Here is a 27,474-nt window from a genome sequence, read left to right as displayed (position 1 = left end):
ATTTCCCCACATATTAATATGGCTAAAACTAATTATGTAGTCATTACCATGTCTGTTCAAGGGTGACAGATGACTACATATCAAATGTGCTTCATTGACTGAGCTGTAGTTTTGAAGGGCATTATTTAAATGCTTATCTTTTCTATTTTGCAAGCTGGAATTCTCATATATGCCCCATTATTTTAATAGCTGAATCTGTACTTCATGATATGGTGGGACCAGATTGGCGAGAAAGATGGTTATCCTGGAAATCACGATCTCCAGAGCAGGTGAGGTGGAGACACTTATATATGCCATATATTTCCAGTTCTAAATTCCAGTAAAACCCACTCCATTTGATGTAAGGAAAGTAAATAAGTGTTAATGTTGATGGAAGTAAAAGAACACTGTTTCTGGGCCAGTTGATCTTGAGATTACTATCAATGCCATCTGCTGGACAACTTAGGAATGGTCAGGTTGGGCAAATGAATATTTTCCTTTAGATCTCCCTCGCTTCTCGCTGCTACCATTGGACAGGTGCTGCAGGAGTCTTGGATGCACACTGCGGGTTCGAGTGCTGTCATTGCCCTGCAACCGTCAGGTGCCTGGACCAGCTTTACCCGTCTTAACACTGAACTGGCTCTGTAGCTATGGCCACAGCCATCAGGCTGTGGACTGGCTGCACTCGCCTCAGCACTGAACTGGCTCTGTGGCTGTGGACTTACTTCTCGGGACTCTGCAGTTCATGTCCTATGTATTACTTGTTTGCTTTTTTTTATTGTTTGCATGATTTTTTTTCCACACATTAGATGTTTGATGGTCTTTGTTGTGTGCATTTTTCTGTATGATTCTATTGTGTTTCCTTGTTTTGTGGATGACTGCAAGAAGATGAATCTCAAAATTGTATATAGTATACATATTTTGATAATAAATGTACTTTGAACTTTGAGATGTCAGACTAAATCAAGTTTTCCGTGATCTACACCTTAAAACTTAAGTTTCAGATGGTAGACTTATAAATATAGTTTAATATTTTGTGTCATATAAGATGTAATGCTTTTTATTGTGTGCAAAATGCAATGCAAGTTTACTTGCAGCAGCATCATGGGCACATAGCATCAAAAAAGGAGAATTCACAAAAACATGAATTACACACAATAGTTACAAGAGAGAACACATTTGAAACAAAAAAAAACAACAAGGTCTATTTTAGTGCAAAGTATGCCTAGTCTTGCTAATCTGATTGGAGTTTTACAATAGACAATAGACAATAGGTGCAGGAGTAGGCCATTCGGCCCTTTGAGCCAGCACCGCCATTCACTGTGATCATGGCTGATCATCCACAATCAGTATCCAGTTCCTGCCTTCTCCCCATAACCTTTGATTTACTGGTTGGTTCAAGAACTGAAGGGTTGAAGGGAAGTAGCTGTCCTTGAAACTGACAGTGTGGGACTTCGGGCATCTATACCTCTGCCTAATAGCAACTGCGAGAAGATGGCATGGCCTAGATGGTGGAGATCTTTGACAGATGTCGTGAGGGGTTCAGGCGTGGTGAAAGCTATCTTTTTCCCTGGAAGTAATTGCGTAAAACAAGTAGGTATGGGATTAGGAACAGAGACAAAAGATTGTTAAGGGATATCATGAGCAGCTTCTTCATGCAAAGTGCCCTGCATATTTGGAATGAGCTGCCTGAACAAATGTTTGAGGTTGGCACATCAACAACATTTACAAGCTTCTTGGTAAATACGTGGATAAGATAAATTTAGAGGGCTTTGGGCCAAAGGCGGGCTGATTGGACAAACTTTGTAGGCAACACGGCTGGGTTGAAGAGCTTATTTCCATCCCGTATAATTCTCCGAAGTTAAGCAAATCAAAAAAGATAATGATGCTGGAAAGGTAGTAAAGGGGCAGAAGTCAGTGTAGTCGCTATTACAAAGGAGAAAGTGTTTGGGGAGCTGAAAGATCTGAAGGTAGATAAGTTAGCTGGACCAGATGGTCTACATCCAAGGTTTTGAAAGAGGCAGCTGAAGAGATTGTGGAGGCAGCAGTACTGATCGTTCAGGAATCACTAGATTCTGGAGGATTGGAAAATTGTAAATGTGATTCCACTCTTTAAGAAGGGAGGGAGGTGAAAGGCAGGAAATTAAAGGCTAGTTAGCCTGACAAGTAGTTGGCAGGACATTAGAGTCCATTATTAAGAATGAGGCTTTGGGTTTCTTGGAGACACAGAAATCAGCATTGTTTCCTTAAGAAAACATCTTGCCTGACAAATCTGTTGGATTCTTTGAGCAAATAACAGGCAGGATAGACAAAGAAGAGTCTGTGGATGGTATTTACTTGTATTTTAAGAAGGTCTTTGACAAGGTGCCGCACATGAGGCTGCTAAACAAAATAAGAGTTCATGGTATTACAGAAAACATACTTGCATGGACATAAAGTTGGCTGACTGGCAGGAGGAAAGGAAGCCTTTTCTAGTTGGCTGCCAGTAACTAGTCGTGTTCTGCAGGAGTTGGTGTAGCGACCATTCCTTTTTACATTAGATTTCAGTAATTTGGATGATGCAATTGATGACTTTGTGGCCAATTTTGCAGACAGTACGAAGATAGGTGGAGGGGTAGGCAGTGTTGAGGAAGCAGGGAGTCTGCAGAAGGACATGGACAGATTAGGACAATGGACAAAGAAGTGGCAAATGGAATATAGTATAGGGAAGTGTATAGTCATGCACTTTGGTAGAAGGAGTAATGACATAGTGTTAGAAGAATCACCCCTTGTAATAATGACCAGTGAGGCACAGAGAATCTGTATTTACCGACGAGTAACCTTTATTGTTTTAACTAAAAGCACATGTGTTCACCAACGGTCTCCGTGTGCACCCTGCTAGAATTCTTCATGAACAGTCAATGAAGAGAAAGGATATTACCCGGGAAAGGAGTCTACGCTGGCCAGGCATTCCTCGTGGTCCCGATCTGAATGTGTCCGTGGGGTCCTCCTTATCCGCCATGGTTGGTCTCTGCCTGCTGGAGAGTTATCGCCTCTGTGTATTTGGAGCATCCAAGTCTTATACTGTTCCTCATCAATTGAACCATTGGATCTCCACCCATTGGCTCAAGGTCACCTGACCTACCTGGGTCACCTTCTTATTGGTCATTGTACAGGGCTACGACCAACATTGTTTCTTGGTTCTGCCCACCCCAGCCTTGTGTATTTGTGCCTTTACACTCTGACTGGTCCAAACCAGTTAAATGAAGCAACCCAGGCAGAGTCTAACAAGGTTACCGATTGCTGTTCTGGAATTTTACGTAACAAATAGCTACTCCTCTGAGAATGGTCTCAGGTTTATTGCACTGATTAGATTGTCCCAGAGCAAGGAGCAGTTCAGAGTCCATGCCCTTTACATAACAAGTGGCTGCTTGTTTGAGAAGAGTCGCAGATTTAGCAGATCATTACCTGAAGCTTCCTGTGCCCACATTCAGTTGCTCTGATTAGATTATCCAAGAGCAAGAAACTGTTCAGGGTCCACAAAATGGGGGGAAACAAAGACAACTGGCTCGTCTGCTTCCTCTGTCCTTGATCAGACTGAAGTTTCCTCTGGCCAACAATAGAATATTTTTTAAATTCAGAAACTTGAGGTGCAAACGGACATGGGATCTAGTTCAAAGTAAACAAAATATATTATCAGAATACATACATGTCACCACATACAACCCTGAGATTCCCTAGTTTAACATGCAGGTTCAATCAGTAGTACGGACAGAACATGCAATGTTGGCATTAGTTTCAAGAGGACTAGAATGTAAAAGCAAGAATATAATGCTGAGGTTTTTAAGGCATTGGACAGACCATATTTATTATGAGCAATTTTCAAGATTATTTGGGGAATATGTTAATTCTTTCTATTTCTGACATTTCCAAGACAGGTGATGAAGAGCAGGAATGATTAATTTTAACATAGAATCAAGACTTCTTGAATCTGTGGTTGAATGTGAAGCAACAATCTGATCAATAGTTGTGTTATTGTTGGATTAATTAGCAAAGTATAATCCCTAGAACTACCAGGGTCAAATTTATGAGCTATTTGGCTTTATTTTGGATGTCTTAATAGTCTTTAAATATTTGGCTATTTGATTATACAAAATAAATATAACCTTCTGTACTATGCTGAAACTTGAAATTCCACTTGCGTAAATCAATGAAGATCTCTAATCTGTTTCAGGTTCAAATTGTTAACTGGTATTTTCCCATTAATGTACTTCAGTGTTACTTTTCTGACACTTAAGAGAATGCCTTTTTTGCTCCAGCATATTCGAAATGAAACAAAAGCTGAATTAGAGCGACTGTTAAAAATTAATGATGACCATACCGCTTACCTTGCCAATGATGAAGTTACAACAGTCCGCAAAAATCTGGAGGTTAAAAATGTAACTGTGGACCCAATTTTGGTAAGTAAAATTCCCTAAATTTATATGTACAAATATTTTACTTTATTTCCAAATTAAGTGAAAATTTGTGTATAATTTCACGTGTGCATGCTGATGTGCTTTCATGCTTATTTAATTAAATAGCACATTATAATTCATAAAAGGCATCTCAAAATTTGGAACCTCAATAAAAGTACAGCACGGATACACACCCTTCAACCCATTCAGTCTATGCTGACCCAATTTTCTGCTTGCTTCTATCTACCTGCACCCAAACCATATCCCTCCAAACTGTTCTCATCCATGTACCTGTACACACTTCTCTTACATGTCACAATTGCATTCACATCTACCATTTACACAGGTAGCTCATTCCACACTTGCACCACCCTTTAAGTGAAGAAGCTTCCCCTCTGATTCCCCTTAAATATTTCACCTTTCACCCTATACCTATGGTATGAGCTCTCGTATTCTCACCCAACCTGGGGCGGAAAAAGCCTGTATGCATTTGGCTTATCTAAACCCTTCATAAATTAGTATACTTCTATAAGAGCTCCCATCATTCTTTTGTGCTCCAGGGAATGAAAACCTACCTGTTCAATCTTTCCCTGTATCTCAGGTCCCCAGGTTCTAGTAACAACCTTGTAAATTTTCTCTGCACTCTTTCAAGTTTATTGATATTCTTACAGGTGACCACACCAAAAATACTCTTAACTTCAGCCTCACCAACATCTTGTACAACTTCAACATAACATCCCAACTCCTGTACTCACTGCCTTGATCTGTGAAGGCCAGTGTGCTAAAAGCTCTCACCCTATCTACCTGTGATGCCACTTTGAAGGAGTTATGGATCTGTATTCCCAGGTCGCTTGGTCCTACTGAGCACCTCAGTGGTCTTCCTTTCACTGTGTAAATCTTAACTTGGTTTGTCTTCCAAAAGTGCAACACCTCAGTTGTCTGCATTGTTCCATTTGCAGTTTGTCAGTCCATCTTCCGAGCTGGTCAGGGTCACACTGCAAGCTTTAATAGCCTTCCTCTCTGACCACTACACCCCCAGTCTTCCTGTCATCTGCAAATTTGCTGATCCAATTTACCATATTATCATCTAAATCATTAATGTGAATAAACAACAATGGGCTCAGCAAATTATTAAATTAATTTAATCTTCAAATGTATTCTGACTCTAGATTAAAGATACTTGGCATCAAATTTACCGACGACACTTCCTGAAGAAATCGCTGAACCACTGTAATCTTTGCAGAAGAGGTTTCCACTATTATCAAAGGCACTTTGTGGATTCTGAGGTACGAATACAAAAAATAGAAAGGAAACGTCTGATGTCCTTGAAAAGCCAGCTCTTTTTCTTTTCTAAAATCTCACTGTCTCTCACATGGGATGTGTTCAAAATGGCTGATGGCAGGGTTATATCAAACAGCATAGCACATCCATTAGTGGAAGACACCAAAGCAAGACTTTAAACTTGACAGTGTGATTTCAGAGTAGGTTACTTCCCTGCAGTCTCTGGTTACAGATTTCAATATTTGATTCAAAATGGTAATCAAGATATTACTACTGAATTTTACGTACAGATCCTGAGGGATCTGCTTGAAATATTTAATGCATCCCTCAGGATCTGCACACAAAATGTGAACCCTCTTTGACGCTATTTTGAATCAAATGCTGCTGCTAAACAAAAAATTCAGTGGTAATATATCTGATTCTGATTGCATGTTACAGTGCTCTTCAGGCAATCGGTGTTTCTCGGTACCTTTCTTATATAAAAAAATGTTCAGGACAGTTTGTTATAAAAGGCATTTAAAATGAAATCAACATTTTCAACTGAATTCTTTGAGTGATTCTGTTTTCTATGACAACAGAAACACAGTCCCAGCTTTGCGTTCTCCTTAAAAGTTGTCTGTGTTGCAGACTATCAAAGTATCTTATTAGCTGCAGTGCAAAGATTTAAAAAAAAATGCTGCTCTACAGTGATTACAACAAGGAAGTGGGAAGAACAAGGAGATGCAGTTAACTTTGGAGGACCACTCAGACTAGCTTTGGCTTTCATTTTTGCATGAGTTTTATCATTCTGGACCTTTTTTTGGTCATTTATCTGAGCATCTCTGGTTGTGAGCATCATTGGCTATGCTGCAGTGATTGTGCATCCCTGGTAGCCCATGAGTTGAGGACAGTATTAAGAGCCAATCATATGAATGGGCCCACTGACATCTGGAGATCATGTTGAGTAAAGACTTTCTCTGATTGACTCACTAGCAGCCTTGGTAGTGATCTTGTGTTTCTGGATCATGGTCCAGAGCTGGTTCTAGAATTGTACCTCCATATTTGCCAGACAACTGGTGTGTAAACAACAGCAAGGGCACAGCTACAGTGATAAAATAATTGTGAAAGAGGGCATCAAATTCACAATCCATGTTTCTCACCTAGAGTATGATTCAGGAACTCTAATGACTTGTTGCAGATTGGTAGAACGTTCTACCACCCTGGAAGCTATTGAGATAACCGGGATTTCAAAACTATGATGACCTCATCCTGAATTTGCATGGCAGAAACTTCAACCTTCACTGCACTGCTTATAGATCAGGTGGTTCTATAGGGACCAAAATACAGAATTAAAAATTTACCTGAAGACCTGTTGCAGACTGGGAGACCGTTTCACTGAACACCTACGCTCTCTCCACCAGAGAAAGCAGGATCTCCCAGTGGCCACACATTTTAATTCCACGTCCCATTCCCATTCTGATATGTCTGTTCAGGGCCTCCTCTACTGTCAAGATGCAATACTCAGGTTGGAGGAACAACACCTTATATTCCGTCTGGGTAGCCTCCAACCTGATGGCATGAACATTGACTTCTCTAACTTCTGTTAATGCCCCTCCTCCCATTCTTACTGCATCCTTTATTTATTTATTTATTTATTTATTTATCCCCCTTTATTTTCTTTCTGTCCCTCTCACAATAACTCCTTGCCTGCTCTCCATCTTCCTCTGGTGCTCCCCTCCCCCTTTCTTTCTCCCTAGGCCTCCCATCCCATGATCCTCTCCCTTCTCCAGCCTTGTATCCCTTTTGCCAATCAATTTTCCAGCTCTTAGCTCTATCCCTACCCCTCCTGTCTTCTCCTATCATTTCAGATCTCCCCCTCCCCTTCCCACTTTCAAACCTCTTACTATCTCTTCTTTCAGTGAGTCCTGACAAAGGGTCTCGGCCCGAAACGTCGACTGTGCTTCTTCCTATGGATGCTGTCTGGCCTGCTGCATTCCACCAGCATTTTGTGTGTGTTGCAAGAATTCACACTATCAGGTTCTGGAACAGTTCAATGTACATGTATTATTAAAGTATGTATACGATATAAAACCTTGAGATTAGTCTGCTTACAGGCAGCCACAAAACAAAGAAACCCAATAGGACCCATTAACAAAAGACCATCAAGCACAATGTACAGAAAGAAAAGCAAATCATGCAAAAATAAATTAAGCAAATAACATTCAGAACTGAAGTTCACGAAAGTGAGTCCACCGCCACAATGCCAATTATCACTGCGGCTGATTCAGGAGCCTGTTAGTTGCAGGCCACAGTCCCTGTTCAGCGCAGATGCATCACAGAGCAGCGAGCTGAACACAAGCCCGTCCCTCATCCCTGGTTATAACATTTTGATCTTTTCAATTTTGCCTGGTCTTAATTGGTCAAACCTCGAGTCATTCCCTACTCTCGGTCCCGGGCGCTGCTGCTTCAATATGCTCTTGGGCCCGGGCTCCTCAGGTTCAATCCAGCCTGTATCCAACCTTTTCAATTTAGCCCAGTGCTTAAATTGGTCAAACCTTGAGTCTTTCCTCACTGTTACTCCACAACCATCAGGCTCCCGAGCCACTATGAATAACTTCATTCACCACATTGAGCTGATTCTGCAACCTACAGGCTCACTTTCAAGGACTCCTTACATCTCATATTCTCAGTATTCATTTTCATTTGCACAGTTTGTCTTCTTTTGCACACTGGTTGTTCATGAACAGTCAGTCTTTGTCTGTTTATGAACAGTTTTTCATAAAATTCTATTGTATTTCATTTTTTCTGTAAATGCCTTCAAGAAAATGAATCTCAAGGTAGTATATGGTAACGTATAGGTACTTTGTTAATAAATTTACTTTGAACTTCGTAACTACTTACAGTGCAGTCAACTGCCATCAATTAAACAAACATTGTAGTTCCTAGCTAGTTTTCTGATGCTATCCAATAAAGCATCCATTTAGGATCGGCCTACCAGACCAAATGACAGTGGGACTTACTCTTTGTGAGGTTACTTCAGGTGTATGTTTTACTTTAACACTCAAGCGTGGGTTGGGCCATGAGCGCTTGGGTGCTTTATCGAGGTCTTGATGATCGACGTAGTGTTATCCTGCACTGTGTTGTGACTGTGTTAAATGGAATAAATTCAGAACAGATCTGGCAGCTCACAGCTGGACATATTGAAGTACTTTAAGCAATCATCAGCAACAGAAATGTAAGCCTCTGCAGTTTACAATCCCTTGGCCTTTATCTTTTCTTCACAGTCAAAGTAGGGAATCAACCCAAGTTCATCGAAAAGTGCAGGAGGACAAGCTGGTAATAGAAAAGGAGGAACTTGGTATTGAAGTTGAATATGCTTTTCATTAGTGGTAATGTATCTAATATCCTTGTTACGGGGACTATGTGTCAGCTACAGAACATTGGTTCATTTTTCAGCACTGTGATCACTCTAGTACAACACAAAATTATTTGTATTAAGTTCTTATAAGTATTATCTCTGTTTTTGCCTCCCCCATCCTAACAGCTGGATTGTAATAATGTTATCCTGTTCTGGCGTATTCAACGAATGTTGACTATTACAGCAAACACACTCCGACAACAGCTCACAAATACAGAAGGTTGGTGAACATACAGTTGCATTGAAACTTCAAGTGTTTTAAGTGTTTTGTTGAAACTTCCATCTCGCTATGTAAAACTAATTGCATCAATTTTCTAGGGTAGAATGTTTAGCGCTCTCAGTGGTGATGCATGTAGCTATTTCATCATCAAGACCTATCTTTTAGATCCTTTTTGAGCAATACCAGACACATAAATCACTAATTTCTTGAGGTGTAGTACTTGAAAATAAGGGAAGTTTTATTACGCTTTGACACAACCTTGGTTGAAGAATGTTCAGCATGTTTTACTATAAGAGTATGTTGAAGAATTAAAGGAAGATATAAATTCAGTTGTTGAGAAATAACTTTTAATCTTGAGTTCTTCTTCTTTGAAATTCAGCTCCAGAGCTCAAGTAGTCCTTTAACAACTACATTCCTTTTCACTTGAAATTCAAATAAATAGATTATTTTGCATCCTCACAGTTTTAAATTTAAAAGAAATAACTAATTCCATTTATGGATTAGCAGAGGTTATACTTGCAAAATTATGCTTATTGAGCCATATTTAAAAAATAAGTTGGAACTTATCTGATTTTCAATTTAGATAACTTATGTTTATTTGAATAGCTTTGATTTATTTCATTTAAATTGTATATAATTTCTAAACATTTTACACACTTGGAGGTGTTGAAAAAAGCCAACTGTTGTATTCAAACCCCAGAACTGGATCCAAGTTAATGTGCAGAAAATAGATTGACTTAAAGTCACTTTTTGACTCTACTGAAAAAAAATCTATATTACTAGTGATCGAAACATTATCTCCTGGAGATCTTGTTGTGATTTTGTCAGAGACATCAACAACATTCAGACTATTTGCAGCTGTTAAATCTGATGTTGCCCTCTCATGTGATTCTAGTTATTGCCAAAAGGCCACGTGCTGTGAATGGTTGTGCTGACCAGTCAGGAACCAGTTTTGAGAGTGATGCTACTCTTGAAAATTGCCTGAAGGTAAAGGTGGACCTAGCCAATCTGAGGAAATTCTAGGCTACTGTATTTTCTTCTTATTATTTAAGGGAACAATCAAAAATATATGATTAGAATTAGAATTTATTTAGATCTTACATCCATCCCACAATATGAGGGAGTAAAAATCTTTGCATTATGACTCTGTTGCAATGCACAGACATGTGAATTTAAAGGTCTAATGGCTTCTGGAAAGCTGTCCCGTAGCCTATTGGTTCTGGCTTTAATGTTGCAGTAGCATTTGCCAGACGGAAGCAGCTGAAGCAGTTTATGGTTAGGGTGACTGGTGTCCCTGATGATCTTCCAGGCCTTCTTTCTGCACCTGTTGCTAAAAATGTCCTCAGTGGAGGGAGGTTCACAGTCACAGATGCACTGGGCTGTCCGTACCACTCACTGCAGTGCCCAGTGATCAAGGTTGGTGCAGTTCCCATACCAGGCGGTGATACAGCAGTCATTATGCTCTCAATGGTGCCCCTGTAGAAGGTCTTGAGGATTTGGTGGCCCATGCCGAGCTTCTTCAGTCACCTGAGGCGGAAGAGACACTCTTATGCTTTTTTTGCCACAAAGCCAGCATGTACAGTCCAAGTGAGATCGGCACTGATGTGTATACAGAGGAACTTGAAACTACTCACCCTCTCTTTCTTTCTTTCTTTTTAAATCTTTTTATTGAGTAAGTATACAAAAAAGGTAAGCCATATAAACATTAATACAATGTTAAAGTATAATAAAATTCCAAAAGATAACAATACCAAAAAGAAAATACTACAAACAATGTAATTTAAGCATAAGAAACCAAGATAACATAATAGTATACTAGATTTTATATATATCAATGGAAAAAAAGAAAAAAAAACCCCAAAAAAAAACCCACCGTGCAACTAACTAAAAGCAAAGCAAAGCAATGGGCTAACTTGAAACCAAACAGAGTTAAACTTAAAATCACGTCCTCAATCCCGACCTCCATTAAAACAGTGAAGAGAAAACAAGAAGGGTAAATATTACATTAAATGAAAATATCGAATAAAAGGTCCCCAAATCTGTTCAAATTTAAATGAAGAATCATAAAGGTTACTTCTAATTTTCTCCAGATTCAAACATAAAATCGTCTGAGAAAACCAAAAAAAGGTAGTTGGAGCATTAAGCTCTTTCCAATGTTGTAAAATACATCTTTTCGCCATTAAAGTAAGAAATGCAATCATTCTACGGGCTGAAGGGGAAAGATTACTAGAAATTTTAGGTAGTCCAAAGATAGCAGTAATAGGGTGAGGAGAGATATCTATATTTAATACCTTAGAAATAATATTGAAAATATCTCTCCAAAAAGTTTCCAAAGTAGGGCAAGACCAAAACATATGAGTTAAAGAGGCTATCTGCCCCGAACATCTATCACAGAAAGGATTAATATGCGAGTAAAAACGCGCTAACTTATCTTTGGACATATGTGCTCTATGAACCACTTTAAATTGAATTAGGGAATGTTTAGCACAAATAGAGGAAGTATTAACTAATTGTAAAATCTGCCCCCAATCATCCACAGAAATGGTAAGCCCCAATTCCTGTTCCCAATCTACCCTAATCTTATCAAATGGAGCTTTCCTAAGTTTCATAATAATATTATAAATCATAGCCGATGCACCTTTCTGACATGGATTAAGGTTAATTATCGAATCTAAAATATATATAGGAGGAAGCATTGGAAAGGAAGTAAGTATAGTACTTAGGAAATTTCTAACTTGTAAATATCTAAAAAAATGTATTCTTGATAAGTTATATTTGTTAGATAATTGTTCAAAAGACATAAGGGAACCATCTAAAAATAAATCCAAAAACCGTAAAATACCCTTAGTCTTCCAAGTTTGAAAAGCGCGATCCGTAAAAGAGGGAGGAAAAAATATGTTACCTAAAATAGGAATCGCTAACCCGAATTGATTAAGATCAAAAAATTTTCTGAATTGAAACCAAATGCGCAAAGCATATTTAACTATCGGGTTAGAGACCTGCTTAAGACGTTTCGAATCAAAAGGAAGAGAGGAACCTAAAATAGAACCAAGTGTATAACCCTGAACAGATTGTAATTCCAATGCTACCCATTTAGGAATAAATAGTATGTCCCGATCAAGTAACCAAAATTTCATATGTCGAATATTAATAGCCCAATAATAAAATCTAAAGTTAGGTAATGCTAAACCTCCATCTCTCTTAGCTTTCTGTAAATGTATTTTACCCAGTCTCGGATTCTTGTTCTGCCAAATAAATGAAGAAATTTTAGAGTCAACTTTATCAAAAAAAGATTTAGGAACGAAAATTGGTAATGCCTGAAACACATATAAAAATTTTGGCAAAAAAAACATCTTAACTGCATTAATACGACCAATCAAAGTTAAATATAAGGGAAACCATTTAGATGAAAGTTGAGTAATATGGTCTATTAATGGTAAAAAGTTAGTCTTAAATAAATCTTTATGTTTACAAGTAATTTTAATCCCAAGATATGAAAAGTAATTATTAATCAATTTAAATGGAAATTTATAATATAAGGGAAGATGTTTATTAATCGGAAAAAGTTCACTCTTACTAAGATTTAATTTATAACCTGAGAAAAGACCAAATTGTGCTAATAACTCTAAAACAGCAGGAATGGATCTCTCAGGATTAGAAATATATAAAAGTAAATCATCAGCATAGAGTGATAATTTATGGGACTTTAATCCCCGAGTTATCCCAGTAATATTTAAAGATTCTCGAATAGCAATTGCAAGAGGTTCTAATGCAATATCAAATAATAGGGGACTAAGAGGACAGCCTTGTCGAGTACCACGAAAGAGAGGAAAAAAAGGTGAGTTTAAGGAGTTAGTACGAACCGAGGCTACAGGGGAGTAATATAACAGTTTAATCCAGGATATAAATTTCAAGCTAAAATTAAACATTTCAAGCACCTTAAATAAATAAGGCCATTCTACTCTATCAAAAGCTTTCTCGGCATCTAAAGAAATAACACACTCAGGAACATTTTGTGAGGGAGTATAAACGATATTTAACAATGTACGAATATTATAAAAAGAGTAACGACCTTTAATAAAACCCGTTTGGTCTTCCGAAATAATAGAAGGAAGTACTTTTTCTAGTCTATTTGCTAATAACTTAGAAAAAACTTTAGAATCAACATTTAATAAAGATATTGGTCTATAAGATGCACATTGAGCAGGGTCTTTATCCTTCTTTAGTATTAAAGAAATTGATGCTCTATTAAAAGATTCCGGAAGTTTACCAAGTTTCAAAGAAGCCTCAAAAACCTTATAGAGCCAAGGAATCAATAAAGAAGCAAAACATTTATAAAATTCAACGGTAAACCCATCAGGGCCAGGAGCTTTCCCCAGATTCATAGAAAAAATAACATTCTTAATCTCATCCATTGTAATGGAAGTATCTAATAAAGAAGACATATCCTGTGAAATCAGAGGGAAGTCTAACTTATCTAAAAAATCATTCATATATTTAGAATCTCGAGGAGACTCTGATTGGTATAAAGAAGAATAAAAATCACAAAAGGTTTGATTAATCCCCACATGATCCAATATCAATCGATCATTTTGGTTATAAATCTGATTGATTTGAGATTTAACATAATTAGATTTCAATTGATTAGCCAGCAGCTTGCCAATTTTATCACTGTGAACATAAAAATCACTTCTTGTTTTCTTTAATTGGTTTACAATCGAGGACGAGAGTAGTAAACTGTGTTCCATTTGAAGTTCAGTTCTTTGTTTGTATAGCTCCTCAGAAGGAGCCATAACATATTTCTTATCAATTTCTTTAATCTTGTCCACAATTACCATCTCCTCCTGCTTCTGTTTCTTCCTCAAAGCAACGGAATACGAAATAATCTGACCCCGAATATAGGCTTTAAAAGTGTCCCAAAGAGTGTTAACCGAAATATCTTCTGTATGGTTAATTGTAAAAAAAAGCTCAATCTGTTCATTCATAAAATTAACAAAGTCCGAGTCCTGAAGCAACAACGAATTAAAACGCCATTGTCTATTGTTTGGTATATTGGCCATAATTTTAATAGAAAGCTTAAGTGGAGCATGATCCGAAATGGTTATAGAATCATAATCACATTTAATCACTGAAGAAATGAGACGAGAATCAATGAAAAAATAATCAATTCTTGAATAGGAATGATGAACATGTGAAAAGAAGGAAAAATCTTTTTCCTGAGGATGCAGAAAACGCCAAATGTCCGTCGACCCAGAATCAGAAAGGAAAAAATTAATCAAATTTGCAGATTTATTAGGTAAAGTCCGTAAAGGAGCCGAACGGTCCAAAGCTGGAGATAAACAGGTATTAAGATCTCCGCCCCAAATCAATGAAAACTCGTTCAAATTCGGAAACTGATCAAACAATGATTTATAAAATTCCGGACAATCCATATTAGGAGCATAAACATTAACCAAAACTACTTTTTTATTAAATAATAAACCACTAACCAATAAAAATCTACCATTCGGATCAGAGATAATATCCTGTTGTATAAAAGTAACTGAGGAGTCTATAAAGATAGAGACGCCTCGAATCTTAGCATTGGAGTTCGAATGAAATTGTTGTCCCTTCCAAAATTTGAAAAAACGTAGTCTGTCCCCCCTCCGTACATGGGTCTCTTGTAAAAATAAAATTTGTGCTTTAAGTCTCCGGAACACTTTAAAAACTTTTTTCCTTTTAATAGGATGATTAAGACCATTAGTATTCCAGGAGACAAAATTAATAATAGACTCCATAAATCCTAAAGTCAACCCATAACAAAGAGGATTGACAATAGGCGCGACCCACAGACCCGGAGAGGAAACAGAACATACAAAAGATACCGGGGAAAAGGACGTAACCAATACTTCAATAATGTATATAGCCCAAAGAGAAACAAACTAAAACGTGAAGCCCCTCCCACCGCCCCCCACCCCAGGACCCCAAGGCGAAATCTAAAGCAGACCCGCCAGAAAGAAGCAAGCGCTAAAACTACCCCCATGACTTCCGGTATACGCTCCCTAAAAAAAAGGTATAAATATGAAAAGGATCAGCTAATTGTAAAACAGTAAAAAATAAGTAAAAAAAAGTTAGCTCAATTAAAATACACACAGAACAGAACAAAAGCCGGAAAGTATATATTAAAAAAAACCACAATAAACCTCAAACTCATGAATAGACACAGCAACAAAAAAAATAGGATTATTAACATAAAATGATTATAAAAAGCAAAACAGAATAAAATTTAAAAAAAACTACAAAATTTAAGGCCGCACAGGAAATACGTAAGATGACAAAAGGGAAGTAACCACCCAGAATCCCCTGGGAAAAGAAAGAAATGACGCAGTTAAAAAGAAAGTTTAGCAGCCATATTAAGAAATCGAAAGTAAACTTTTCTGCCCAAATAGGGCACAGAAAAGTTAAAACCAACCAATTCACAGCCTCCGATCAACGGAGAAAATTAAAAAAAGGCAATTAAGATGTTGAAGATGAAAGTTGATCCAGATAACTCTGGGCATCCGATGGAGAATCAAAAAAACGAAGAGCTCCATCTAACATGCGAATCCTTAGACGTGCAGGGTACAGCAGCGCTGGTCTTAAATCCATCTTATAGAATTCCGACATCACGGATCTGTAACGGACCCGTTGGTCCCAGATTGGTTTACTGAAATCTTCCACGAATCGGAACTTAAGATCCGAAAAATCAATGAAACCTTTAGATCGAGCGAATCGAAACAGTCTCTCCTTATCTTGAAAGTAATGAAAACGTAAGATAACATGCCTAGGTCTATCTGACCTAGACGAGTATGATGGGATTCTGTGAACACGATCCAGTAGCGGTGGTTGGTCAGGAAATACAGTAGGGAATGCATCTTTTAAAAGTTGGGAGAAATATTTCATAGGGTTGTTAGCTTCCACGGCTTCCCTGACGCCAATCATTCGTAAATTCTGCCGTCGCATTCTAGATTCCAAGTCAGAGTTTTTAAAAGTCAAAAAGTCAAGTTTCTTCTTCATTACATTAATTGTTTCTTCGACTTTCCCCATCTTAAGCTCACTTTGTTGCGCGGATTTTTGAAGACCAGATATAGCCGACTGATGTTCCGCAATACATGTTTGCATCTTATCAATTAAATCGGCAATTTTCTGGAACTTAGTTGAGATTTCCATATGAATCAGGTCTTTAACAAAGCCCATAATTTCTGTACGAATCATCTCCCTAACAGAGGTTGAAATTTCCCTCTGAATTAACTCCGATATAGCTTCCAAAGTCACCGGTGATTCAGTCGGAGGGAGATCCGTAGCTTTCGGTTTAACCGGAGGTTTACCATCCTTGCCGTCTTTCCCGTTCTTAGACATAGCAGATCTAAGTTCCATCCAATTGTCAGAGAATTCAGTTTAATTCAAAGTATTGTAAAAATTGATGCCTTAATAGTTAATTAAAGTATAGCTGACCATAGAGAGAAAAAACTCAGAGGTAATGGAGCGAGTCAAGAACGCGACTTCACTCCATGAGCGCTACCGGAAGTCTCTCTACTCACCCTCTCAACTGTAGACCCATTGATGTTGATCTTGAGCCTTTAATCCTTTCCTCTTTTAATCCACAATCAGCTCTTCTGTTTTTGGACATTGAGGGAGAGGTTGTTATCCTGGCACCACTGTGTCAGGGTGTCAACCTCTCCTCTGTAGACTGTCTCATTACTGTTAGAAATAAGGCCGATCGAAGTCGTGTCACCTACAGTCGTGGGTGTAAGGGGAGTAGAGAAGGGAACTTAGAACACAACCCTGGGGGGCACCTGTGTTGAGGGTCAGAGGGGCAGAGATGAGGGAGCCCATCCTTACCATCAATCGGCGATCCTATAGGAAGTCTAGGATCCAGCTGGGGTGCAGGCTGAGGTCTCTGAGCTTCCTTTCAAGTCTGGAGCGAGTTATGGTGTTGAATGCTGAACTGTAGTCGAGGAACAGTATTCTAACGTATGCACCCCTCTTCCCCAGGTGAGTGAGGACGGTGTATAGTGCTGTGGCTATGGCATCATCAGTAGACCGGTTCCATTGGTAGGCGAGTTGTAGAGGGTCCAGTGTGGGTGGTAGCATTCTGCAGATGTAGTCTTTAATCAGGCTCTCAAAGCAATTGCTTATAATTGAGGTGAGTGCGACAGAGTGCCAATCGTTCAGGTATGCTACCTTGGTTTTTTTAGGTACAGGGACAATGATAGATGATTTAAAACAAGATGCAACTACACACGAGGAAAGGGAGAGGTTAAAAATGTCCCTAAACACACCAGCCAGCTATTCAGCACACACTTTGAGGATGCGTCTGGGATGCCATCTGGCCTCGCTGCCTTGCGGCTGTTGACATCTTGGAATGTTCTATATACTTCAGCCTTGGAGATGACCAAGGTTCAGGTCTCGTTGGCGGCTCTCCTCAAATCAACCTCAAATTAAGCATAAAAAAGACATTTGGCTCATCCAGGAGCGAGGTGGCAATGTTGCCTGTACTGCTGTGTTTCTTTAAGTCCACGATGGTGTGCGTGTGTCATTGTTGCAGAGTTGTGACTGGATTTTGTCCCTGTGTTGCCATTTTGCCACCTTTATGGCTCTACGTAAATCACAGTGCCATCTCTTGAGCTCCTGTTGGTTTCCAGAGGTGAAGGCTTTATCCCTTGCGCTGAGAGCAACACGCACTGAAATATTTATCCAAGGCTTCTGGTTAAATGCATTGTGTGTGTATTGCATATCTTTCAGTTATAGCTGTAGCTTTATCATAAAATCAACTTAGGGAAGGTGGTCATGCAGTATTGAATGTTGTCATAGAGCACAGATGTAGGCTCTTTGGACCAACTGATCCATGCAAACTATAGTGCTCACCCAGCTCGTCCCAATGTCCTGCATTCGGCACAGTTCTGTCTAAGTTCTGCTCCTCCATTTACCTATCCAAGTGTTTTTTAAGTGATACTATCATACCTATCTCAACTACTTCTTGTGCCATCTCATTCCATATACTCACCACCCTCTACTGTGTGAAAATGTTGCTCCTTAGGTCCCTTTTAAATTTTTCTCTCTCACCCTAGACTTATACTCCCTAGTTTTGGGTCACCCCCCCCCCACCCAGGGAAATGACTGTTATGATTCATGATCCAGCTTACCCTTGCTTTGATTTCTATAAAGTTATTCTACATTCTCCTACATTCCAAGGAATAAAGACATAGACTGATCAACCTGTCAGTGTATTTCAGGCTCTCTATTTCTGGGCAATATTCTCATAAATCTTTTCTGCACCCTTTCCAGTTTAAGCACTATTTATAACAGCGTGGCCAAGACTGTACATTGTACTCCAAATGTAGCCTCACCAATGACTTGTACATCTGTAATATAATGTCCCAACTCCTATACTCGGTGCCCTGACCAATGGAGGTGAGCTTGCTGAACGCCTTTTTACACCACCCTGTCTATTTGTGACGTAGCTTTCAATAAACTACACACTTGTACTTCTGGGTTGCACTGTTCCATTTCACGCCCTGCTGCCCAACCATTCATAATATATGACCTATGCTCTTGACTTTCCAAAATGCATCACCTTATACTTAACTGTAATGAAATCCATTTCCTACTCTTCAGCACATTTCTCTAACTAACCAAGGTCCCTCTGCAAACTATGATGTCCTCCTTCACTGTCAACAACACTTCCTAATTTTGTGTCATCTGCTAACTTACTGATCAAACCTTGTGCATTCACATCCATGTAAATAAATAATGAATAACAAGGGTCCTAAGAATTGAAAATACACGTGGACTAAGATGTTAACTGTCCTGTGCTGTCACCAGTGGGATTATCAGTTGATCTGCCACCTGTCTTCAGGAGTTTCAGCCCGCTTATGATCAAGACTCCCTCAAGATGGTGAGCCAGCCACCTCCCACTGGTGAGATTAAAAACTTGGCAACTGCCTCTATCAGAGTTGTTGTCGCTTCCATCCAACAGATAGTCTACTCTTCAGGTGTCTATGCAACTACTGAAGGGTTTGCAAAAGATGTATACACTGTCTGGCTATCTGTCCCTCTGGACATACTTGGTCCACACCCATGCTGATCCTTTCTCTGCTGCCTCAGCTACAGCCCTGCTGGTTGACTTGATCTCTCTTCTAGTGAAGCCAAGGTCACGCAGCCACTTCTGGAGAGTGAACACAATAAGCCCATACAACAGGAATTCTGCAGATGCTGGAAATTCAAGTAACACACATCAAAGTTGATAGTGAACGCAGCAGGCCAGGCAGCATCTCTAGGAAGAGGTACAGTCGACGTTTCAGGCCGAGACCCTTCGTCAGGACTAACTGAAGGAAGAGTTAGTAAGAGATTTGAAAGTGGGAGGGGGAGGGCAAGATCCAAAATGATAGGAGAAGACAGGAGGGGGAGGGATGGAGCCAAGAGCTGGACAGGTGATTGGCAAAGGGGATATGAGAGGATCATGGGACAGGAGGCCCAGGGAGAAAGACAAGGGGGGGGGGACCCAGAGGATGGGCAAGGGGTATAGTCAGAGGGACAGAGGGAGAAAAAGGAGAGTGAGAGAAAGAATGTGTGTATAAAAATAAATAACAGATGGGGTACGAGGGGGAGGTGGGGCATTAGACTTCTGCAGTTAGTCCTGACGAAGGGTCTCGGCCTGAAACGTCGACTGTAACTCTTCCTAGAGATGCTGCCTGGCCTGCTGCGTTCACCAGCAACTTTGATGTGTGTTGCAATAAACCCATGGCAGCCTACTTCGAATGGGTAGCATGTGACCTTCCACCCTCTGTCTCTGCACTCTGATCTTAATTCTGCATACTTGGTTAACTTGCACTCATGGGCTTCATCAGTGTTGTCTTCCCAGGGGACTGTGAGTTCACCAATAACCACTTCTCTACTGGTGTCAAACCATACGATTATATCTGGATACAATGTGGTGAAAACTATTTGCCTGAGAAACGGCCTTTCCCATCCAGGTCGGCCTTGACACACCAATCATTGGCTGAAGAAAGTATGCTTGATCGTGGGCCTATGCTGTACACCCTTGACTTGGAGCCTTCTTTCACAAATGATATGCGATATTCTGTGCAGCATGGGGCATGAGATAAGTTGTGCTGCAGTACTCTCTGCTCAACCGCTTCTGTTACAACTTTGAGAACGTTGTTATGTCTCCAAGTGTACATACCGCTGGAAAGATTGACTCTGCATGCACTCAAAATATGTTGAAGTGTTCCCTTCTCGCCACAAGCAGCACACCTGTCTGTCTTATCTTCATACCAGGAGCTGAGGTTGGCAGGTCTTGGGAGCAGATCGTACGCTGCTGTGCATAGAAAAGAAATGCGGAGCGGTTCCATCTGCCACAGAACATTCCAAGATAGGTGTCGTTGTTCAACACTTTCCCACCGGGTTCAAGCCCCTTGTTTGGCCAGGCCAGCTGTTTTAGTTAACCTCTTCTCCTCTTCTACCGCTCGTATTTCTTGTGTTACAAGCTCACAGTGCTCCTTACCTGTTGAAAATGACCACCACTTGTGGGTTGTCCATCCAAGTCCCTGGCGGCCAAGCTGGATAGCCCTAACCATCTTCTTGTGCTTAAGGTGAAAAGTAAAAGTGGCAAATCTAGGGCAAAAATCAAAAAGGGCCACTTTTCAACAAAATTGTGTAAGGGCTAAGAGTGTTGTAAAAGCAAGCCTGAAGGCTTTGTGTGTCAATGCAAGGAGCATTCGTAACAAGGTGGATGAATTAAAAGTGCAGATTGTTATTAATGAATATGATATAGTTGGGATCACAGAGACATGGCTCCACAGTGACCAAGGATGGGAGCTCAACATTCAGGGATATTCAATATTCAGGAGGGATAGACATGAAAGAAAAGGAGGTGGGGTAGCATTGCTGGTTAGAGAGGAGAGTAACGCAATAGAAAGGAAGGACATTAGCCGGGAGGATGTGCAATCGATATGGGTAGAGCTGCATAACACTAAGGGGCAGAAAACATAGAAACATAGAAAATAGGTGCAGGAGTAGGCCATTCGGCCCTTCGAGCCTGCACCACCATTTATTATGATCATGGCTGATCATCAAAACGCTGGTGGGAGTTGTGTACAGGCCACCTAACAGTAGTAGTGAGTTTGGGGATGGCATTAAACAAGAAATTAGAAATGCATGCAATAAAGGAACAGCAGTTATAATGGGTGACTTCAATCTACATATAGATTGGGTGAACCAAATTGGTAAGGGTGCTGAGGAAGGGGATTTCTTGAAATGTATGCGGGATGGTGTTTTGAACCAACATGTCGAGGAACCAACTAGAGAGCAGGCTCTTCTAGACTGGGTATTGAGCAATGAGGAAGGATTAATTAGCAATCTTGTCATGAGAGGCCCCTTGGGTAAGAGTGACCATAATATGGTGGAATTCTTCATTACGATGGTGAGTGACATAGTTAATTCAGAAACAAAGGTTCTGAACTTAAAGAAGGGTAACTTTGAAGGTATGAGACGTGAATTAGCTAAGATAGACTGGCAGATGATACTTAAAGGTTTGACAGTGGATATGCAATGGCAAGCATTTAAAGATCGCATGGATGAACTACAACAATTGTTCATCCCAGTTTGGCAAAAGAATATATCAGGGAAGGTAGTGCACCTGTGGCTGACAAGGGAAATTAGGGATAGTATTAATTCCAAAGAAGAAGCATACAAACTAGCCAGAAAAAGTGGCTCACCTGAGGACTGGGAGAAATTCAGAGTCCAGCAGAGGAGGACAAAGGGCTTAATTAGGAATGGCAAAAAAGATTATGAGAGAAAACTGGCAGGGAACATAAAAACTGACTGTAAAAGCTTTTATAGATATGTGAAAAGAAAAAGATTGGTTAAGATAAATGTAGGTCCCCTACAGACAGAAACAGGTGAATTGATTATGGGGAACAAGGACATGGCAGACCAATTGAATAACTACTTTGGTTCTGTCTTCACTAAGGAGGACATAAATAATCTTCCGGAAATAGTAGGGGACAGAAGGTCTAGTGAGATGGAGGAACTGAGGGAAATACATGTTAGCAGGGAAGTGGTGTTTGGTAAATTGAAGGGATTAAAGGCAGATAAATCCCCAGGGCCAGATGGTCTGCATCCCAGAGTGTGTAAGGAAGTAGCCCAAGAAATAGTGGATGCATTAGTGATAATTTTTCAAAACACTTTAGATTCTGGACTAGTTCCTGAGGATTGGAGGGTGGCTAATGTAACCCCGCTTTTTAAAAAAGGAGGGAGAGAGAAACCGGGGAATTATAGACTCGTTAGCCTGACATCGGTGGTGGGGAAAATGCTAGAGGCAGTTATCAAAGATGTGATAACAGCACATTTGGAAAGCGGTGAAATCATTGGACAAAGTCAGCATGGATTTGTGAAAGGAAAATCATGTCTGACGAATCTCAGAATTTTTTGAGGATGTAACTGGTAGAGTGGATAGGGGAGAACCAGTGGATGTGGTATATTTGGATTTTCAAAAGGCTTTTGACAAGGTCCCACACAAGAGATTAGTGTGCAAACTTAAAGCACACGGTATTGGGGGTAAGGTATTGATGTGGATAGAGAATTGGTTGGCAGACAGGAAGCAAAGAGTGGGAATAAATGGGACCTTTTCAGAATGGCAGGCAGTGACTAGTGGGGTACCGCAAGGCTCAGTGCTGGGACCCCAGTTGTTTACAATATATATTAATGATTTAGATGAGGGAATTAAATGCAGCATCTCCAAGTTTGCGGATGACACGAAGCTGGGTGGCAGTGCTAGCTGTGAGGAGGATGCTAAGAGGATGCAGGGTAACTTGGATAGGTTAAGTGAGTGGGCAAATTCATGGCAGATGCAATTTAATGTGGATAAATGTGAGGTTATCCACTTTGGTGGCAATAACAGGAAAACAGATTATTATCTGAATGGTGGCCGATTAGGAAAAGGGGAGGTGCAACGAGACCTGGGTGTCACTATACAGCAGTCATTGAAAGTGGGCATGCAGGTACAGCAGGCAGTGAAAAAGGCGAATGGTATGCTGGCATTCATAGCAAGAGGATTCAAGTACAGGAGTAGGGAGGTACTACTGCAGTTGTACAGGGCCTTGGTGAGACCACACCTGGAGTATTGTGTGCAGTTTTGGTCCCTTAATCTGAGGAAAGACATTCTTGCCATAGAGGGAGTACAAAGAAGGTTCACCAGATTGATTCCTGGGATGGCAGGACTTTCATATGATGAAAGACTGGATCAACTAGGCTTATGCTCGTTGGAATTTAGAAGATTGAGGGGGGATCTTATTGAAACGTATAAAATTCTAAAGGGATTGGACAGGCTAGATGCAGGAAGATTGTTCCCAATGATGGGGAAGTCCAGAACGAGGGGTCGCAGTTTGAGGATAAAGGGGAAGCCTTTTAGGACCGAGATTAGGAAAAACTTCTTCACACAGAGAGTGGTGAATCTGTGGAATCCTTTGCCACAGGAAACAGTTGAGACCAGTTCATTGGCTATATTTAAGAGGGAATTAGATATGGCCCTTGTGGCTAAAGGGATCGGGGGTATGGAGGGAAGGCTGGTACAGGGTTCTGAGTTGGATGATCAGCCATGATCTTACTGAATGGCGGTGCAGGCTCGAAGGGCTGAATGGCCTACTCCTGCACCTATTTTCTATGTTTCTATGTTAATCTAGACTCTGCCTCATCAACTGCTACACGGGCTGACCACTTCCTGCCTGATCTCACATCCGGCTGGGTGTTCTTGATGACAGGGCCTAACACCAACCCCTGCAGCACACTACTCATCAACCTCCACTCTGGAAAAAAAACCTTCAGACACCATCCTCTGTTTTCTACCTCCAAGCCAATTATGATCCATCCAACTAGCTCTTCCTCGTTTCCATGGACACGTACCTTGTGGCACCTTGTTAAAGGGTTTGCTAAAGTCCAAACAGACAATCATATATCATAGGCATCATAAGTATCTTGCAAATATGATTTAAGTTTAGGAAGATGGCCAGAAATTTGCTTTTTATAATGTTAGCAAAACTGAAGAATGTAGACAAGACTGTTGGTCTTGGATCCAATATGCTAAGTCATCTTACTTCTAAGAGTTTACTTACCAACATTTGATGTTTTGTTTATAGCATTAAAAAAGTAGTTGCCAGAAGTTGTTGTGATGTGGTGTTGGGTTTAGCCACTATATTTAAAAGGCAAATATCTCTGTACGTAAGTAGGCAAGACATAGAAGGATATGATCCTATTACAAGCCAATAGCATTAGTGTCAATGGACAGAAAGGTTGGTATGGAAGTGGTTTCCGTGTTGTACAACTCTGTGATTGAATCTTTGCAACTTGTGGGATCCATTTCCTACAGGATACACACTTGATTTTTTTTTCCTTTGACTCCTTTTCAGTATTTCCTAAACATTTAAGGTTTCAGGTTTCAAAGACTATTAGCAGAAAATCCTTGTGTCCATGTTAAGTTGCTCTGTTTAAGTTATCCTTGAGTAGGAACCAATTCACCAAACAGTTCACAAAATGGCAGCTGCAAGGACAATCTCATGAAATGGCCACCTCTAATTCTGCAACCACATGGAAAGAACAAAGACTTTTGTTTTGTCTGTTTCCACTGCCCTTGCCTCATTCCAGTTAACTGATTTATAGATGATAATTCTTTCTGGCCAACAGGTATGTGATAGGTATGTCATAAACTATTTATCTTGCCATAAAAGTTAAGTAAGTAATCATTTCAATTTTCTATATGTGACATATTTTGTGATAGTTACTTGTTTATCACTATGCTAGCTGCACAAGTCAGTTTGTTTCTAAGTTGACTCAAAATAATTCCACAATGTTAGTAACATCAGCACTATTCAATGACAGCAAAGTTGTATGTCTATCTTGTGGTTATAAGTTAACGGAGAAAATATATCTTTTTGTTTCTAACTCTAAGTGCCTTTTTTCTGTCAATATCAGTGAGACGCCTTGAAAAAAATGTGAAGGAGGTATTGGAGGACTTTGCAGAAGACGCTGATAAAAAAGTTCAGCTCTTGACAGGAAGGAGAGTTCAGCTGGCAGAAGACCTGAGTGAGTGATATTTATGTACTTTTTGACTTTATTGGATTAAGTTATCTTATTCTCTTAATTGAAATATTTTCATTAACCTATCTAACATTTGGTTATTACAGTAAATTAGCATGCAGGCAGGTATATTGTCATATAGTCATATAACATGAAAACAGATGGTTCAGTCCAATTCATCCATGCCAACCAAGGTAGATTCCTGAGCTAATCTCATTTGCCTATATTTGTCCTATATCCCTCCAAAACTTCCCTATCGGTGTACAGTGCCTTGAGAAAGTATTCATCCCCACAACTATTTTCACATTTTACTGTCTCGTTCACTAAATTTAAAAAATATATTGAAATAAGTTTTTTTTGAGCTAATCTACAAATCAGTGTTCATTATGTAAAACCAAAAAAATTCTAAAGCCTGTCAACAATTTACTAAAAATTAAAAACTAAAATTGTGAGGCTGAAAATGTATTCCTTCCCTTTGTAATTACTACACTAACTTTCCTCAGGTGCAACACTGCATATTACCAACACACACAATTTGTTAATGTAGAAAATTGGAGGATCACCTGTTTTGAATGAATTCGTAAGAATGAATACCCTCTCTCTCTGTAAGTTCCAACAGTATGGTTGATTTTCTTTTTTTTTATATAATTTTATTTTTATTTGGATAAGGAATTCACAATTATCATGTACTTTTTTCACACATATAACCTTTTCCATTTTTTTATATGTATAAAACTACAATTATTTATACATTCTTAAGTACACATTGAGATGATATAAAAGGAAAATAAACATTTAAATAGATAATTATGTACTGTGGTAAATCTAACCTATTAGGCTAAGTAATGAAATTAGTTGTTAAGAAAAATGGTAATAATAGTTTCCATACAACCCTTCTGGACCATTTCCACTGGTCCAAAATGTTGCATACGAGCCTATATACCAACCATTGTAGGTGTTTATATCCCAATTTGTTCGTGCGTGTTCCTGCCCGCAGACATAATTATCCAATCCCTATGTACTTATTTACTTAATTTTTTCATTTTTTTTTAATCCCTTTCCCAAATCTTTCCCTTTACTTGTGTTAATTCTCTATTTTCCAAAAAAAAACAACAAACATTTAGACTAGGGGTGCTTACGTTAGCAATATTACTGTGTTGATGAGAAGAGCAATATAAATCATTAGGAGAGTCATCTAAAGTCTGCTCGCATTGGGGTTATATATTCAATCCATTTATTCCAGATTTGATAAAATGTTTCTTTTTGAGTTCTCAGGGAGTAAGTCAACTTTTCCATTTTAAATATTTCCAAGATAATTTCGTACCAATCTTCTAATGTAGGTGGTATTGGATTTAGCCATTTTCTAGTGATTGATTTCTTACTTGCCGCTAAGAGGGCCTGCAGCAACTTTATATCTTCCTTCTGTTCAAGGAACAATACATGCCCCAAATAGAGCGTCTCAAAGTTCAGAGGTATCTGGGACCTAAGTACCTTAACTAATGTTCTATGAATACCTTCCCAAAATAGATTTAATTTAGGGCAATCCCAGAAAGTATGAAAATGATTTGCCTCCTTGGAGCCGCACCTTCTCCAACACATCACATTTGTATCTTTATATTTTTCCTGATATGGGGTCTTGAAGTATCTTATAATGTTTTTCCAACAATGTTCTCTCCAAGTCAAAGAATTAGTCGAGGACCATTGAAAGCTGCAGATTTTCCCCCAAGCCTCCTCTGAAAATACCAACCCCGCTTCTTTCTCCCACTTCTCTTTAATATACAGTGTATTTACATTTTTAGCATGGGAGAGTGCATTATATAGGCGAGAAACTGATTTACTAGGTATTGAACTGCAAGCCGAATTCAGAATCTTGAAAAATTCTAATTCTACTGTTGATAGGTCTGTATATCTACAACTCTGGTTAACATAGTTTCGTATTTGAAGGTACCTAAAAAAGTCATTATGTTCTAGGCCATGTTTGTCCTGCAGGATTTGGAAACTTTGTAATACTCTTTTATCTATAAATGAGAGGTAGGTTGTAAGACCTTTCTTTATCCATAGCTCAAATC

General features: G+C 39.4%; 1 protein-coding gene across 5 annotated transcripts in view; it reads left to right on the top strand.

Moving 5' to 3' along the window:
- The window catches only part of opa1 (OPA1 mitochondrial dynamin like GTPase), a 157,952-nt gene that overhangs the window by 97,312 nt on the left and 33,166 nt on the right, over window positions 1-27,474 (top strand). For all 5 annotated transcript variants that reach the window (XM_063045731.1, XM_063045734.1, XM_063045732.1 and 2 more), the window contains 5 exons: window positions 190-269; window positions 4,278-4,418; window positions 5,585-5,701; window positions 9,220-9,313; window positions 25,301-25,411. In XM_063045731.1, coding sequence (XP_062901801.1) covers window positions 190-269; window positions 4,278-4,418; window positions 5,585-5,701; window positions 9,220-9,313; window positions 25,301-25,411 — 543 coding nt within the window. The remainder of the gene's footprint in view (window positions 1-189; window positions 270-4,277; window positions 4,419-5,584; window positions 5,702-9,219; window positions 9,314-25,300; window positions 25,412-27,474) is intronic.

Source organism: Mobula hypostoma, chromosome 4 (assembly GCF_963921235.1).
Source record: "Mobula hypostoma chromosome 4, sMobHyp1.1, whole genome shotgun sequence".
In the NCBI taxonomy this organism is placed as follows: Eukaryota; Metazoa; Chordata; class Chondrichthyes; order Myliobatiformes; family Myliobatidae; genus Mobula; species Mobula hypostoma.
The sequence above is the reverse complement of the archived record's forward strand: the minus strand, read 5'-3'. Positions and strand labels throughout refer to the sequence as shown.